This window comes from Oncorhynchus gorbuscha, linkage group LG07 (assembly GCF_021184085.1).
Source record: "Oncorhynchus gorbuscha isolate QuinsamMale2020 ecotype Even-year linkage group LG07, OgorEven_v1.0, whole genome shotgun sequence".
Taxonomy (NCBI): Eukaryota; Metazoa; Chordata; class Actinopteri; order Salmoniformes; family Salmonidae; genus Oncorhynchus; species Oncorhynchus gorbuscha.
In genome coordinates, this window is record NC_060179.1 from 47675735 (window position 1) to 47692863 (window position 17129).

General features: G+C 41.9%; 1 protein-coding gene across 1 annotated transcript in view; it reads left to right on the top strand.

Moving 5' to 3' along the window:
* LOC124039937 (pro-neuregulin-3, membrane-bound isoform-like) overlaps positions 1-17129 on the top strand; it is a 277071-nt gene that overhangs the window by 169803 nt on the left and 90139 nt on the right. Inside the window, exon 4 of the mRNA XM_046356508.1 lies at positions 1836-1862. Within this exon, the coding sequence (XP_046212464.1) occupies positions 1836-1862 (27 nt within the window). The remainder of the gene's footprint in view (positions 1-1835; positions 1863-17129) is intronic.

Below are 17129 nucleotides of genomic sequence, written 5' to 3' on the forward strand. Positions count from 1 at the left end.
GGTACCCAAATCCTCCAGAAGGGGCAGTAAACCGTGGTATCCTGAACAGGATATATAACTGTATATTATGTATTTTCATGACAATTGCTTTGGCATATGAATTGTAGTGCATGTTTAGTGCATGTGTAGTACATATGTAGTGCATGTGAATTGACACGCTGCTGTCATACGCAAATTTCACGCCATTTTTATTTTTTATTTTATTTTACCTTTATTTAACTAGGTAAGGCAGTTAAGACCAAATTATTATTTTCAATGACGGTCTTGGAACAAAGGGTTAACTGCCTTGTTCAGGGGCAGAACGACAGATGTTTACCTTGTAAACTCAGGGATTTCCTTTTGCCACCTTTCGGTTACTAGTCCAACACTCTAACCACTAGGCTACCTGCTGCGCCATTGATGGGCTTCTCTCCGTGTGATTTTGGCTCTGTACGCAATTTACTGTAAATAATTCATACAGCACTTTACTGTTCGTTTTATTGTATAATACTGTAAAAAAAACAGTGTGTATATTCAATGTGTTTTAATTGTTTGGCCATTTTACATTTCGGCAACACTTTACATTAAAGGTACCCTTTATTGAGATAACTTTATTGTAAATTGTAACATACATTTATTTTCTGGGAAACAACATATATTAAGGAATTATGACTAGTATGACATTGACACATTTTCCTGTGATACAGTCAAAATCCATCTAACAGACTTTTTTCATGCTGTCAGGGAGTTTTTCTTCTCTCTGTGACTGTGGCAACTAAATAATCTGCCACAAGGCCCTGCTAACCACATTCTACTTAAAAACCCAGACCACCTCTGTCAGAAAAGCAATTAAGTGTGAGGGTTCATTTGAATTTCAATGAGAATATATTACAGTGCCGTGAAAAGGGGGAGGAGGGCCACGTCAGGATGAAGGGAACACGAGTGCTCCTCTTTATCTATCACCCCAGCTCAGAGATTATTAGAAAATACTTGAATGCAGGGAGAGAGGGACGTGTGTGTGTGTGTGTGTGTGTGTGTGTGTGTGTGTGTGTGTGTGTGTGTGTGTGTGTGTGTGTGTGTGTGTGTGTGTGTGTGTGTGTGTGTGTGTGTGTGTGTGTGTGTGTGTGTGTGTGTGTGTGTGTGTGTGTGTGTGTGTGTGTGTGTATTTACTGACAGTCTTGTGAACAGAAGAACTGGGGATAACTAACATTAATATTGAAATAAACATAAGGTTGGGGTCAGAGAAGTGGGGAACGAAAAATTATTGCTGGCTGGGATGAAAAAAACTAAATCAAGGCCAGTACGGAGCAAATTTCAATCACATAACAAACCATGACATTGTCATCTTTCAATGACATTGTTATCTTTCATTGAAGTCTTCACCTCCCCCTTCTCCCCACCCTTGACTGGTTATGCTACTCATCAGCTATTTTTATACAAGTACCTACGTCACAATTAACCTCTGTCCACCCAAAACATCCCTATTTTGTGAACTTGGAACATGAAAGGCATTTTAGGTCTGTAAAGCCTATTGTCTGTCTCAATAAAACTATTTATATGTTTGAAAAAAAGTTTTTTTTAAAGAAAATGGATTTTAGGGAGGTTCTAGTAATATAGCTGCAGTGCTGCAGTGGGTAAATCATGAGTGAGGGTTATGACTGTGTTTCATATAACGCTGTTCAATAACGCTGTATTGTCTTCCCACTCTCTTTCTCTCCCCCTTTCCTTCTCACTCTGCCCATCTCCATCTCTCTGTGTATATCGCTCTACCTTACTTTTTCTCCATCTCTTCCCCCTCTGTGTCTCTCTTTCTTTCTTTCTCCCTCTCTTATGCTCTGTGTCCTTGGATGGAGCAGCTGATGAACTGGGCATCAAGTTCATGGGTAAGGAAATGTTTCATTTGCATAGTAAATCACTCTTTTATTTTCTCTCGGCCAATCAGAAAAAAAGCTTTCACAAAACATACAATCCAGCAAAACTTTCTTAGCTCACCTTGGAAAATATGAATGTGCTCTGGTCACCATGGAAACACGGAGGAAGCAAATTAGATGTCTTCTATCAGCATGGAAGCAAGTATTGTATGTGAGTGTGATGTACGGTCCTATAGGGCAACCAAAATAATTATCTCTGCAATGTGCTTGACTGTGTACATGTTTGCAAATGCATTGTTTATGTGGCATGTATGTGTGCTTGTTTGCAAGTGTTCTCCTGTGTGTGAATATATGCATTTATTTAAGATGGCATTTACCTCTACTACATCTCTGAAGTGTATTCTTCGCTGCACACTGTATACTCATTTAAATGGTTGGAAATGTCACATGGGCATGTACGCCATGTTTAATACAATAAAGTTATACCCTACATTCCAAACCAACTCCTAGCCCCTCAAATCAAATCAAATGTATTTATATAACCCTTCTTACATCAGCTGATATCTCAAATTGCTGTACAGAAGCCCAGCCAAAAAACCCAAACAGCAAGCAATGAAGGTGTAGAAGCACGGTGGCTAGGAAAAACTCCCTAGAAAGGCCAAAACCTACTGAGGAACCTAGAGAGGAACCTAGAGAGGAACTGGGTGGCCAGTCCTCTTCTGGCTGTGCCGGGTGGATATTATAACAGAACATGGACAAGATGTTCAAATGTTCATAAATGACCAGCATGGTCAAATAATAATAATCACAGTAGTTGTCAAGGGTGCAACAGGTCAGCTCCTAAAGAGTAAATGGCAGTTGGCTTTTCATAGCCGATCATTAAGAGTATCTCTACCACTCCTGCAGTCTCTAGAGATTTGAAAACAGCAGGTCCGGGACAGGTAGCACGTCTGGTAAACAGGTCAGGGTTCCATAGCCGCAGGCAGAACAGTTGAAACTGGAGCAGCATGGCTAGGTGGACAGCAAGGAGTCATCATGCCAGGTTGTCCTGTGTCATGGTCCTAGGGCTCAGGTCCTCTGAGAAAGAAAGAAAGAAAGAAAGAAAGAAAGAAAGAAAGAAAGAAAGAAAGAAAGAAAGAAAGAAAGAAAGAAAGAAAGAAAGAAAGAAAGAAAGAAAGAAAGAAAGAAAGAAAGAAAGAAAGAAAGAAAGAAAGAAAGAAAGAAAGAAAGAAAGAAAGAAAGAAAGAAAGAAAGAAAGAAAGAAAGAAAGAAAGAAAGAAAGAAAGAAAGAAAGAAAGAAAGAAAGAAAGAAAGAAAGAAAGAAAGAAAGAAAGAAAGAAAGAAAGAAAGAAAGAAAGAAAGAAAGAAAGAAAGAAAGAAAGAAAGAAAGAAAGAAAGAAAGAAAGAAAGAAAGAAAGAAAGAAAGAAAGAAAGAAAGAAAGAAAGAGAATTAGAGAGAGTATACTTAAATTCACACAGGACACCGGATAAGACAGGAGAAATAATCCAGATATAACAGACTAACCCTAGCCCCCCCGACACAAACTACTGCAGCATAAATACTGGAGGCTGAGACAGGAAGTGTCAGTGAGTTGCAACAGCTTTTTCAAAAAACTTTGAGAGTAACGGTAGACTCGATATAGGCCGATAGTTTTTTTATATTTCTGGGTCAAGGTTTGGCTTTTTCAAGAGAGGCTTTATTTCTTCCACTTTTAGTGAGGTTGGTACACATCCAGTGGATAGAGAGATGTTTATTATGTTCAACATAGGAGGGCCAAGCACAGGAAGCAGCTCTTTCAGTAGTTTAGATGGAATAGGGTCCAGAATGTAGCTTGAAGGTTTAGAGGCCATGATTATTTTCATCATTGTGTCAAGAGATATAGTACTAAAAGACCTTAGTGTCTCCCTTGATCCTATGTCCTGGCAGAGTTGTGCAGACTCAGGACAACTGAGTTTTGGAGGAATACGCAGATTTAAAGAGGAGTCCGTAATTTGCTTTCCAATGATCATGATCTTTTCCTTAGAGAACTTCATGAATGTATTACTGCTGGAGTGAAAGCCATCCTCGCTTAGTTAGCTTTGCGACAGTATCAAAAATGCATTTTGGATTGTTCCTATTTTCCTCAATTAATTTTGAAAAACAGGATGATCGAGCAGCAGTGAGGGCTCTTCGATACTGCACGGAACTGTCTTTCCAAGCTAGTCGGAAGACTTCCAGTTTGGTGTGGCACCATTTCCGTTCCAATTTTCTGGAAACTTGCTTCAGAGCTCGGGTATTTTCTGTATACCAGGGAGCTAGTTTCTTATGACAAATGTTTTTATGGGTGCGACTGCATCTAGGGTATTGCACAAGGTTAAATTGAGTTCCTCAGTTAGGTGGTTAAATGATTTTTGTCCTCTGGCATCCTTGGATTGGCAGAGGGAGTCTGGAAGGTCTTCAATTAATCTTTGGGTTGTCTGAGAATTTATAGCACGACTTTTGATGATCCTTGGTTGGGGATTGAGCAGATTATGTGCTGCGATTGCAAACATAATAAAATGGTGGTCCGATAGTCCAGGATTATGAGGAAAAACATTAACCTGTTGCGACGAGCCATCCCGGATCCGGGATCGTGAATACAGCCTCAAGCTCATTACCATAACGCAACGTTAACTATTCATGAAAATCGCAAATGAAATGAAATCAATATGCTTGCTCTCAAGCTTAGCCTTTTGTTAACAACACTGTCATCTCAGATTTTCAAAATATGCTTCTCAACCATAGCAAAACAAGCATTTGTGTAACAGTATTGATAGCTAGCATAGCACTTAGCGTAGCATTTAGCGTTAGCTTTCAGCAGGCAACATTTTCACAAAAACCAGAAAAGCATTCAATTAAAATAATTTACCTTTGAAGAACTTCGGATGTTTTCAATGAGGAGACACTCAGTTAGATAGCAAATGTTCAGTTTTTCCTGAAAGATTATTTGTTTGGGACAAATCGCTCCGTTTTCTGCATCACGTTTATCTACGAAAAAAACCTGTATCCAGGATTGTGTAAATCTATCTGCAAGCTCATTAGCATAACACAACGTTAACTATTCATGAAAATCACAAATGAAATGAAATCAATATGCTAGCTCTCAAGCTTAGCCTTTTGTTAACAACACTGTCAACTCAGATTTTCATAAATATGCTTCTCAACCATAGCAAAACAAGCATTTGTGGAACAGTATTGATAGCTATTGATAGCTAGCATAGCATTTAGCATTAGCATTCAGCAGGCAACATTTTCACAAAAACCAGAAAAGCATTCAAATAAAATAATTTACCTTTGAAGAACTTCGGATGTTTTCAGTTAGATATCAAATGTTCAGTTTGTCCAAAAATATTATTTGTATAGGAGAAATCACTCCGTTTGGTACATCACCTTTGGCTACCAAAAAAAAAAAATTCAGTCATCAAAACGCCGAACTTTTTTCCAAATTAACTCCATAATATCGACTGAAACATGGCAAACGTTGTTTAGAATCAATCCTCAAGGTGTTTTTCACATATCTCTTCGATGATATATCGTTCGTGGAAGTGTGCTTTCCCCTCTGAATCCCATGGGAAAATGCCTGCAGCTGAAGATTACGCACCAATTTAGACAAAGGACACAGGGCGGACACCTGGTAAATGTAGTCTCTTATGGCCAATCTTCCAATGATATGCCTAAAAACACGTCACAATGCTGCAGACTTCTTGGGGAAACAGCAGAAAGGGCAGGCTCATTCCTGGCGCATTCACAGCCATATAAGGAGATAATGGAATAAAGAGCCTCAAAAATTCTGCTCATTTCCTGTTTGAAGTTTCATCTTGGTTTCGCCTGTAGCATCAGTTCTGTGGCACTCACAGTTAATATCTTTGCAGTTTTGGAAACGTCAGAGTGTTGTCTTTCCAAAGCTGTCAATTATATGCATAGTCGAGCATCTTTTTGCGACAAAATATTGCGCTTAAAACGGGCACGATTTTTAATCCAATAATGAAATAGCGCCCCCATAGGTTGAAGAGGTTAAGATCCACAACATTTATTCCATTGGACAAAACTAGGTCCAGAGTATGACTGTGGCATTGGGTAGGTCCAGAGACATGTTGGACAAAACCCACTGAGTCGATGATGGCTCCGAAAGCCTTTTGGAGTGGGTCTGTGGACTTTTCCATGTGAATATTAAAGTCATTAAAACGTGAATATTATCTGCTAGGTCCGATAGGAATTCAGGGAACTAAGTGAGGAACGCTATATATGGCCCAGGAGGCCTGTAAACTGTAGCTATAAAACGTGGGCTGCATAGATTTCATGACTATAAGCTCAAAATACGAAAACTTTTTTTTAAAGTAAATTGAAATTTGATATCGGAAATGTTAGCAACACCTCCGCCTTTGCGGGATACACGGGAGATATGGTCACTAGTGTAACCAGGAGGTGAGGCCTCATTTAACACAGCAAATTCATCAGGCTTAAGCCATGTATCAGTCAGGCCAATTACATCAAGATTATGATCAGTTCATTGACTATAACTGCCTTGGAAGTGAGGGAACTAACATTAGGTAGCCCTATTTTGAAATGTGAGTTATCACAATCTCTTTCAATAATGGCAGGAATGGAGGAGGTCTTTATTCCAGTGATATTTCTAAGGTGAACACCACCATGTTTAGTTTTGCCCAACCTAGGTCGAGGCACAGACACGGTCTCAATGGGGATAGCTGAGCTGACTACACTGACTGTGCTAGTGGCTCCACTAAGCTGGCAAGCTGGCTAACAGCCTGCTGCCTGGCCTGCACCCCATTTCATTGTGGAGCTAGGGGAGTTAGAGCCCTGTCTATGTTTGTAGATAAGATAAGAGCACCCCTCCAGCTAGGATGGAGTCCGTCACTCCTCTTCGTGGGTGAGTCCCAGAAAGAGGCCAATTATCTACAAATTCTATCTTTTGGTAGGGGCAGAAAACAGTTTTCAACCAGCGATTGAGTTGTGAGACTGCTGTAGAGCTCATCACTCCCCCTAACTGGGAGGGGGCCAGAGACACCCCTATTGCCTATAGGCACTTGAGTAGATGTGTAAGCAATATAGGGGTAGCTCCATTTTTCCATCTTGTCACAATATTGCTTATGTAACAGATGCACAATCAAATTGCTAGCTTTTTGTTAGCGTAATTGGCCAAGACGTTGTAAAAAAGTAAACTCACATTTTATTTGTCACGTGCCGGTGAAATGCTTACGTATATGCTGGGAATCAGAAAGCAGGTGCAGAAGGTGAGTTCCAAAAGCACAAACATGTGAAGAGTACTGAATGTGAGAGACAATCACTAACCCCTAAGGTTCAGGAAAGTGATGAAGTTCATGTCTGCCTAATGATGAGGCGCATGTGTGCCAGGTGTGTGTAATCATGGGTTGCCAGGACCGGTGATTAGTAAACCAGCGACGTGGAGCAGGAGTAGACGTGATAGTACCCCCCCCCCCCAACGTGCAGCTCCAGCCTTACGATGTCACCGGCCAGAGGGCGAGGAGCAGGCCGGTCCGGACCGAAAAGGTGGAAATCTCGAATGGTGTTGGGATCTAGAATGCGTCCACAGGAACCCAACACCGCTCCCCTGGACCGTACCCTTCCCAGTCCACCAGGTACTGTAGTCAAAAATATTGTGAAATCCGGTAGTTAGTGGGGAGCTGTAAATGGTATGTTACCTCATTGACTTTGAAAGGCCCCACAAACCGAGGGCTCAGCTTCCGGCAGGGCAGGTGGAGCAGGAGGTTCCTGGTGGAGAGCCAGACGCAATCACCAGAATGGAACATGGGAGCCTCACTGTGGTGGCTGTCCGCCTGCTCCTTCTGTCACGGGTGGCTTGTTGGAGCTTCACGTGGGATGCATTCCAAACCTCCTCTGTGCACCGGAATCACTCGTCCACTACAGGGTCTTTGGTCTGGCTCGATGTCCATGGGGCCAGGGCCGGCTGGTACCCCAGAATGCACTGGAAGCGAGACAGCCCTGTGGAGGAGTGATGAAGTGAGTTATTGGTGTATTCCACCCAGGGAAGGAACCGGGTCCACTAGCCCTGCCGGTTCTGACAGGGACTCCTAAGGAACCTCCCAGCTCCTGGTTCATCCTCTCCACATGCCCGTTGGACTGAGGCTGGTCCCTGGAAGGGAAGCTGACTGTGACACTCAGCTTCTACATACCCATGACGTGAATTGGGGGTCACGGTCGGAGATGACGTTATCCGGAAGGCCATAGAGCCATAGTGCTCCACATGCTAGAACAGTGCCTCAGCGACCTGGATAGCGGTAGAGAGACCAGAGAGAAGGATAAAACGACAGGATTTAGAAAATCGTCCCAGAAAACCATTATAGTAGTGTAACCATCAGAAGAGGGGAGATCAGTGATGAAATCAATGGACAGATGAGACCATGGTTGCTGTGGTACGGGAAGGAGTTCGTGCCGGGAAGATTTGGACTGGGTACATATGGAACATGAGATTACATAATGGGTGATATCCTGTGCCAAGGTGGGCCACCAGTACCTCTCTGAGAGGAATTGGGTGGTGCGGGTGATTCCTGGATGTCCAGCGGCGAGGGATGTGTGTGCCCAGGTCAACAGCAGATTTCTAACCCCCAAGGGAACGTAGATGGTTTCTGGAGGGCAGGTAACAGGAGCAGGTTCCATTTCCAGAGCCTTGCGGATGTCCACAACTACGTCCCAAAACACGGGGCCAATGATATGGGAGAATTGATTGATGGGCTGGTGGGCACTCACAGTACTCTCAACCGGCGTGGAACCACAGTATACAGGGAAGCAGGTCGTCTGACATCCTGGACCCCAGGTAGTGATTTTCGTGCTCGACCATGATGTGGTTGTGACGTTGGAGCCATTTGAGGCCGAGGATTGCCTTGTGTACAGGTGCTTGGACAGGAAAAGGAGAACAGATATGATGTTAAGTTCAGGGAGGAGGCGAGGGCCTGGTCGATAAAGTTCCTAGTGGCACTTGTGTCTAAGAGAGCTGTGGAGACAACACTTGAGGGACAGCCAGCCAGTGAAACAGGAACCATAAAAGGTTTGTCGGAAAACAATGATAATGGAATAAACACGCCTACCCTGGAAGACGGAAGATCACAGGGCCGCCCCTCTGCTCCAGTAGACCCTGGACACTGCTGAAGCTGGTTCCCCTCCTGGTCGCAGTAGGGACAGAGCCCCAGCTGTCTCCGGTGAACCTTCATGGGTCTATGCTCTGTCTCATGACAGCCAATGGAGGGAAACGAGTTGCGAGGTGGACACTGGCGCTCCCGAAGAACGTCATCCAGATGGATGGCCATTGAGAGGAGAGCGTCCAAGGATATGTTGTCATCCTGACATTCCAACTTCATTTGGACTTGCCCTCACAGTCCATTGTGGAAAAGATTGAGGCTTGCTGGTCATTCAATCTGCTGAAGGCTGCCACTGTGAAAAAGGTGAGGTGTTATTCTGTTATGTATAAACTGGGAGTCAGAAAGCAGGTGCAGAAGGTAGGTTCAATACAGAACACATATAAAATAATCTACTAGAGTTTCAAGTTCATTGGTTTCCACATCACCAACAAACTATCATGGTCCGAACACACCAAGACAGTCATGAAGAGGGCACGACAAACCCTTTACCCCCAAGGAAGCTGAAAAGATTTGGCCTGGGTCCCCAGATCCTAAAAAAGTACTACGGCTGCATCCTGAACGGTTGCATCCCCGCCTGGTATGGCAATTTCTTGGAATCTGACCGTAAAGTGCTACAGAGGGTAATGAGTATGGCCCAGACATCACCGGGGCCAAGCTTCCTGCCATCAAGGACATACAGTGGAGCAAAAAAGTATTTAGTTCTCCCACTTAAAAAGATGAGAGGCCTGTAATATTCATCATAGGTACACTTCAACTATGACAGACAAAATGAGAAAATAAATCCAGAAAATCACATTGTAGGATTTTAAATGAATTTAGAGTCAGTCAAGCCCTGCCACATCCGACGAGCATCAGAGCCGGTGCAGAAGGATTCAATCTTTGTCCTGTAGTGATATTTTGCCTGTTTAATGGTTCATCTGAGGGCATAGCGGGATTTCTCTAATGGGTCCGGATTAGTGTCCCGCTCCTTGAAAGTGGCAGCGCTAGCCTTTAGCTCGGTGCGTATGTTGCCTGTAATCCATGGCTTCTGTTTGAGATATGTGCGTACGGTCATTGTGGGGACGACGTCGTCGATGCACTTATTGATGAAGCTGGTAAAGGGGTGGTATACTCCGGAATTTACTTTTTAACATTTATTTCACCTTTATTTAGCCAGGTAGGCCAGTTGAGAACAAGTTCTCATTTACAACTGCGACCTGGCCAAGATAAAGCAAAGCGACAAAAACAACAGCGTTACACATGGGATAAACAAACGTACAGTCAATAACACAATAGAAACATCTATGTACACTGTGTGCAAATGTAGTAAGATTAGGGAGGTAGGCAATAAAAGAGTCCATAGTTGTGAAATAATTACAATTTAGCATTAACACTGACGTGATAGATGTGCAGATGATGTGCAAGTAGAGATACTGGGGTGCAAAAGAGCAAAAAAATAACAACATGTGGATGAGGTAGTTGGGTGGGCTATTTACAGATGGGCTGTGTACAGGTGCAGTGATTGGAAAGCTGCTCTGACAGCTGATGCTTAAAGTTAGAGAGGGATATATAAGTCTCTAGCTTCTGTGATTTTTGCAATTCGTTCCAGTCATTGGCAGCAGAGAACTGTAATGAAATGCGGCCAAATGAGATGTTGGCTTTGGGGATGACAATGAAATATACCTGCTGGAGCGCGTGCTGCGGGTGGGTGTTGCTATGGTGACCAGTGAACTGAGAAGGGGGTGCTTTACCTAGCAAAGACTTATAGATGACCTGGAGCCAGTGGGTTTGGCACCGAACATGTAGCAACGGCCAGCCAACGAGAGCATACAGGTTGCAGTGGTGGGTAAAATATGGGGCTTTGATGACAAAACGGATGGCACTGTGATAGACTGCATACAATTTGTTGAGTAGAGTGTTGGAGGCTATTTTGTAAATTACATCGCTGTAGTCAAGGATCGGTAGGATAGTCAGTATTACGAGGGTGTGTTTGGCAACATGAGTGAAGGAGGTTGTCTTGCGAAATAGGAAGCCGATTCTAGATTTAATTTTGGATCGGAGATTCTTAACGTGAGTCTACAGTCTAACCAGACATCTAGGTATTTGTAGTTCTCCACATATTCTAAGTCAGAACCTTCCAGTGTAGTGATGATAGTCAGACAGGCGGGTGCGGGCAGCAATCGGTTGAAGAGCATGCATTTAGTTTTACTAAGAGCAGTTGGAAGCCACGGAAGGAGTGTTGTATGTCATTGAAACTCATTTGGAGGTTTTTTAAACCACCAGTTAAGCCAGGTGATGTCTCCACGTGGTTTACTAATGGTCGGTAACAGGCTGATTGGTAACAGGCTGAAATTTCATAATTTGGTCCGATATACTTGGATGTGTACTGTTAGCGTTTGTTGCTGGCATGTCATCCCTAAGTTTGAGTATCTTGCCAATGAAAAAGTCCTTAAAGTAGTTGGCAATATCAGTGGGCTTCATGATAAATGAGCCATCTGATTCAATGAATGTTGGAGCTGAGATGGCTTTTTTCCCCCAAAATGTAATTTAAGGTGCCCCAAAGCTTTTTACTATGAGTCCTTATGTAATGGATCTTTGTTTCATAGTATGGTTTATTTTGTATTTTTATTTAGTTTAGTCACATAATTTCTTAATTTGCAGTACGTTTGCCAATCAGTTAGGCTGCTAGACTTATTTGCCATACTGTTTGCCTCATCCCTCTCAACTGTAATATTTTTCAATTCCTCATCAATCCAAGGGGATTCAATAGTTTTTACAGTAATTTTCTTACTGAGTGAGTGCTTATTAGTAACTGGAATAAGCAATTTCATGAATGTGTCAAGAACAGCTTCTGGTTGCTCTTCATTACACACCACAGACCAACAAATATTCTTTACATCATCAACATATGAATCACTACAAAACTTATTGTATGACCTCTTATACACTATATTACGCCCAGCCTTTTGAAGTTTGGTTTTCCTAGATATGGCTATTATACTGTAATCACTACGTCCTATGGATTTGGATACTGCTTTAAAGCAAATTTCTGCAGCATTAGTAAATATGTGATCAATACATGTTGATGATTTTATTCCTGTGCTGTTTGTAACTACCCAGTTAAGGTTGACTGATAACCTGAACCAGGTTGCTGGCACTGGTTACAGTTTGACGTTTTGTCTTGAGTGGGCAGCTTGATGATAGCCAGTCAATATTTAAATAATCCAGAAAGTATACTTCTCTTTTGATTTCACATACATTGTCAAGCATTTCACACATATTATCCAGATAATGACTGTTAGCACTTTGTGGTCTATAGCAGCTTCCCACAATAATGAGCATTATGGTGATGCAGATAAAACTGTAGCCTTATTACTTCAACAGCATTTACCATTAGATCATCCCCAAGCTTTACAGGTATGTCTTTTTGGTAGATTTTATAACCATGTATTGCTACCACTGTATCATCAAAGGTATTATCTAAGTGAGTTTCAGAGAGTCAGAATATTAATGTCATCTGTTACAAGCAAGTTATTGACTTCATGGACCTTGTTTCTTAGGCTACGTATGTTAGTATGGGCTATTTTTAGCACTTTTCTGGGTTGCTTGATTGTGTTTAATGCTTTACTGGGAAGTTAATCAGAGTAGACTTACTCGTGCTTTTTACATTGGAGCTAATAGTGCAGGGTGGGTCAGCTGCACAAAGCGGTCTTCCTACTAGGACACACTGCCTTAGTGGTAACAGTGTAACACTGGTTCATAGGCTCATGATTACTGTAGACAATAGCTGTAGGATTAACAGAAGTATTCTGTGTAATTGGGGCCACATCAATTAAATTACTTACGTTGTGTTTGCCAATGCCCTTAGGATAATGTACATTTGATGCAGAATTATTAATATTCATTGCCACAATGATAGGGATTAACTGAGCTGGTCTTGGATCATTTACCAGTCATTGTTTCAACGCAGCCTTGAAATGACAGAGTCCAGTAGCCAAGATGATTTGGATGGACTGTAGAGTATCTTCTGTTTCCAGAAGGTGTTAAAGTTCTCTATAAAAGTGACTCCAGCAGAGTCCAGCAGATGTTGAGTTGAGATGTCTTGATGTTGAGATGTGTCTGTTACTTGAACTCTGTGAAGCATTTATGTGGGCTGAAATTTCTGAGGCTGGTAACTCTTATCGAATTTATCCTCTGCAGCAGAGGTAACTCTGGGTCTTCCTTTCCTGTGGCGGTCCTCATGAAAGCCAGTTTCATCATAGTGCTTGATGGTGTTTGTGACTGCTCTTGACATTTTCTGTATTGACTGACCTTCATGTCTTAAAACGTCTTCGGGATAGGGGGCAGCATTTTCACATTTGGATGAATAGCGTGCCCAGAGTGAACTGCCTCCTACTCAGTCTCAGATGCTAATATATGCATAGTATTGTTGGTATTGGATAGAAAACACTCTGAAGTTTCTAAAACTGTTTGACTGATGTCTGTGAGTATAACAGAACTCATATGGCAGGCAAAAACCTGAGAAGAAATCCAAACAGTAAGTGGGAGATCTGAAGTTTGTAGTTATTGAACTCAACCCATATCCCACTGTGAATTCGATAGGGGCTATGTTGCACTTCCCAAGGCTTCCACTAGATGTCAGCCGTCTTTAGAAAGTTGTTTCAGGCTTCTCGTGTGAAGGGGGGCCGGATGGAAGCTGTTTGACTAAGGGGTCTGCTAGCAGCCTCGTTCTCAGTCACGTGGATTTCACATGAGCAGTATCTCTCGTTCCATTGCTTTTCTACAGACAATGGAATTCTCCGGTTGGAACATTATTGAACATGTATGATAAAAACATCCTAAAGATTGATTCTATACTCAGTTTGACAAGTTTCTTTGACCTGTAATATAACTTTTTGAACTTTTCGTCCGACTGGACCTGAAAGCGCTTTTGGATTTGTTTTTATTTTATTTTTTATTTTACCTTTATTTAACTAGGCAAGTCAGTTAAGAACAAATTCTTATTTTAAATTTTCAATGACGGCCTAGGTACAGTGGGTTAACTGCCTGCCTTTACCAAAAGCCCTAACACAAGAAGATATTTGGACATAAATTGACATGAATGATGGACATTATCGAACAAAACAAGCATTCAACTGTGATTCTTGGGAGTGCATTCTGATGAAGATCATCAATGGTAAGTGAATATTTATAATGTTATTTATGACTAATGTTGACTAAGCAACATGGCGGATATTTATTTTGGCTGGTTTGGGCTCTGAGCGCCGTTTATGCTTTTTCCGTAATGTGTTTTTGAAATCTGACGCAGCGTTTGCATTAAGGAGAAGTGTATCTAAAGTTCCATTCATAAAACTTGAATTTTCATCAACATTTATAAAGAGTATTTCTGTGAATTCATGTGGCTCTCTGCAATATCACTGCATGTTTTGGAACTAGTGAACAGAACACGCCAATGTAAAATAAACATTTTGGATATAAATATGAACTTTACCGAACAAAACATACATGTATTGTGTAACATGAAGTCCTATGAGTGTCATCTGATGAAGATCATCAAAGGTTAGATATTAATTTTATCTCTATTTCTGCTTTTTGTGACTCCTCTCTTTGACTGGAAAAATGGCTGGGTTTTTCTGTGAGTTGGTGTTGACCTAACATAATCGTTTGTGGAGCTTTCGCTGTAAAGCATTTTTGAAATCAGACACTGGCTGGATTAACATGAATTCTATCTTTAAAATGGTGCCTAATACTTGTATGTTTGAGAAATTTTATTTATGAGCTTTCTGTTGATTTGTATTTGGCGCCCTGCAATTTCATTGGCTGTTGGTGAGTGTTTCCGCTAGCGGAACCTGTCCTAGACATGTTAAGGTAATGATGGACTGTCGTTTCTCTTTACATGTTTGAGCTGTTCTCGCCATAATATGGACTTGGTCTTTTACCAAATAGGGCTATATTCTGACACAACACAAATGACTGGCTAAAACGCATTAAGAATAAAGAAATTCCACAACTTAACTTTTAACAATGCATTCCAGGTCACCACCTCGAGAAGGTGGTTGAGAGAATGCCAAGAGTGTGCAAAGCTGTCATCAAGGCAAAGGGGGTTACTTTGAAGAATCTCAAATATATTTTGATTTGTTTAACACTTTTTTACTTAGATGATTCAATATCTGTAGAAAATAGTTTAAAAAAAGGTAAACCATGGAATGAGTAGGTGTGTCCAAACTTTTGAGTGGTACTGTAAGGGGGGAAATATGTAAAAAAGTGCTGTAATTTGTAAGCTGTTCACCCGATATGGATGACAATACCCCCAAAATAAATCTGACAGTCTGCAGTTTAACCTAATTTCAAATCCAAAGTGTTGGAGTACAGTGCCAAAACTACAAAAAATGTGTCACTGTCCCAATACTTTTCAGGGCTCACTGTACATCTCTCCATTCCTAACAACTCTGTAGATGCAGAAAGAGTTGCATACATATAATTTTTACTATATGCATAGCTAATTAGCTTGCATCAGGTATGTAGGAATAGTTAGCACATTATCCTACTTACATGTACAGTGCACACTAAATAAGAATCTGTCCTCGGTTGAAACACTATCTACCGTGTTCCAAACTGCCTCTGGATGCAACATCAGTACAATAACTGTTTGTCGGGAGCTTCATGAAATGGGTTTACATGGCCGAGCAGCCGCACAGAGGCATAAAATCACCATGCACAATGCCAAGCTCACCTCCATTGGACTCTGGAGCAGTGGAAAGGCGTTCTCTGGTGTGATGAATCACACTTCACCATCTGGCAGTCCGACCAATTAATCTGTGTTTGGCGGATGCCAGGAGAACGCTACCTGCCCGAATGCATAGTGCCAACTGTAAAGTTTAGTGGGGGAGGAATAATTGCCTGTGGTGGTTTTGTGGTTCGGCCTAGGCCCCTTAGTTCCAGTGAAGGGAAATCTTTATGCTACAGCATACAATGACATTGGAGATGATTCTGTGCTTCCAACTTTGTGGCAACAGTTTGAGGAAGTCCCTTTCCTGTTTCAGCATGAAAATGGCTCTGTGCACAAAGCGAGATCCATACAGAAATGGTTTGTCGAGATCGGTGTGGAAGAACTTGACTGACCTGCACAAAGCCCTCACCTCAACCCCATTGAACATCTTTGGGATGAATTGGATGAATGAAAAATTGATGAATGTGTGATAATTATGCACCTTAGTTCACAATTCAATTAGGCCTAACTGAGTGATAAGGAGGGTGAAGAGGTTGATTTTGAAAGACAATAGTGTAATGGTGAGTTTGTGTTATGCCTATTTATCAGCAGCAAATAATTTGACTGCATGCCTTGCTGGTTGATACAATTCTCCTTTATGTTTTACTTTGTAAAAATCAGCTGTTATGGGACTGTTCTATTTTAAATAACTGTAAGGGAAACAAAAACACGTTACATGCTGCAGAAGGCAACCTTTTTATTTCTATATCAACTCAGCAAAAAAATAAACATCCTCTCACTGTCAACTGCGTTTATTTTCAGCAAACTTAACATGTGTAAATATTTGTATGAACATAACACGATTCAACAACTGACATAAACTGAACAAGTTCCAAAGACATGTGACTAACAGAAATGGAATAATGTGTCCATGAACAAAGGGGGGCTCAAAAGTAACAGACAGTATCTGGTGTGGCCACCTATTGCAATAAGTACTACAGTGCATCTCCTCCTCATGGACTGCACCAGATTTGCCAGTTCTTGCTGTGAGAAGTTACCCCACTCTTCCACCAAGGCACCTGCAAGTTCCCAGACATTTCTGGGGGGAATGGCCCAGGGCCTCACCCTCCAATCCAATAGGTCCCAGACGTGCTCAAAGGGATTGAGATTTGGGAAATCTCGCACAGAATGAGCAGTATGGCTGGTGGCATTGTCATGCTGGAGTGTCATGTCAGGATGAGCCTGCAGGAAGGGTACCACGAGGGAGGATGTCTTCCCTGTAATGCACAGCGTTGAGTTTGCCTACAATGACAACAAGCTCAGTCCGATGGTGCTGTGACACACGATGGTGCTGTGACCATGACGGACCCTCCACCTCCAAATTGATCCCGCTCCAGAGTACAGGCTTCGGTGTAACTCTCATTCCTTCAACGATA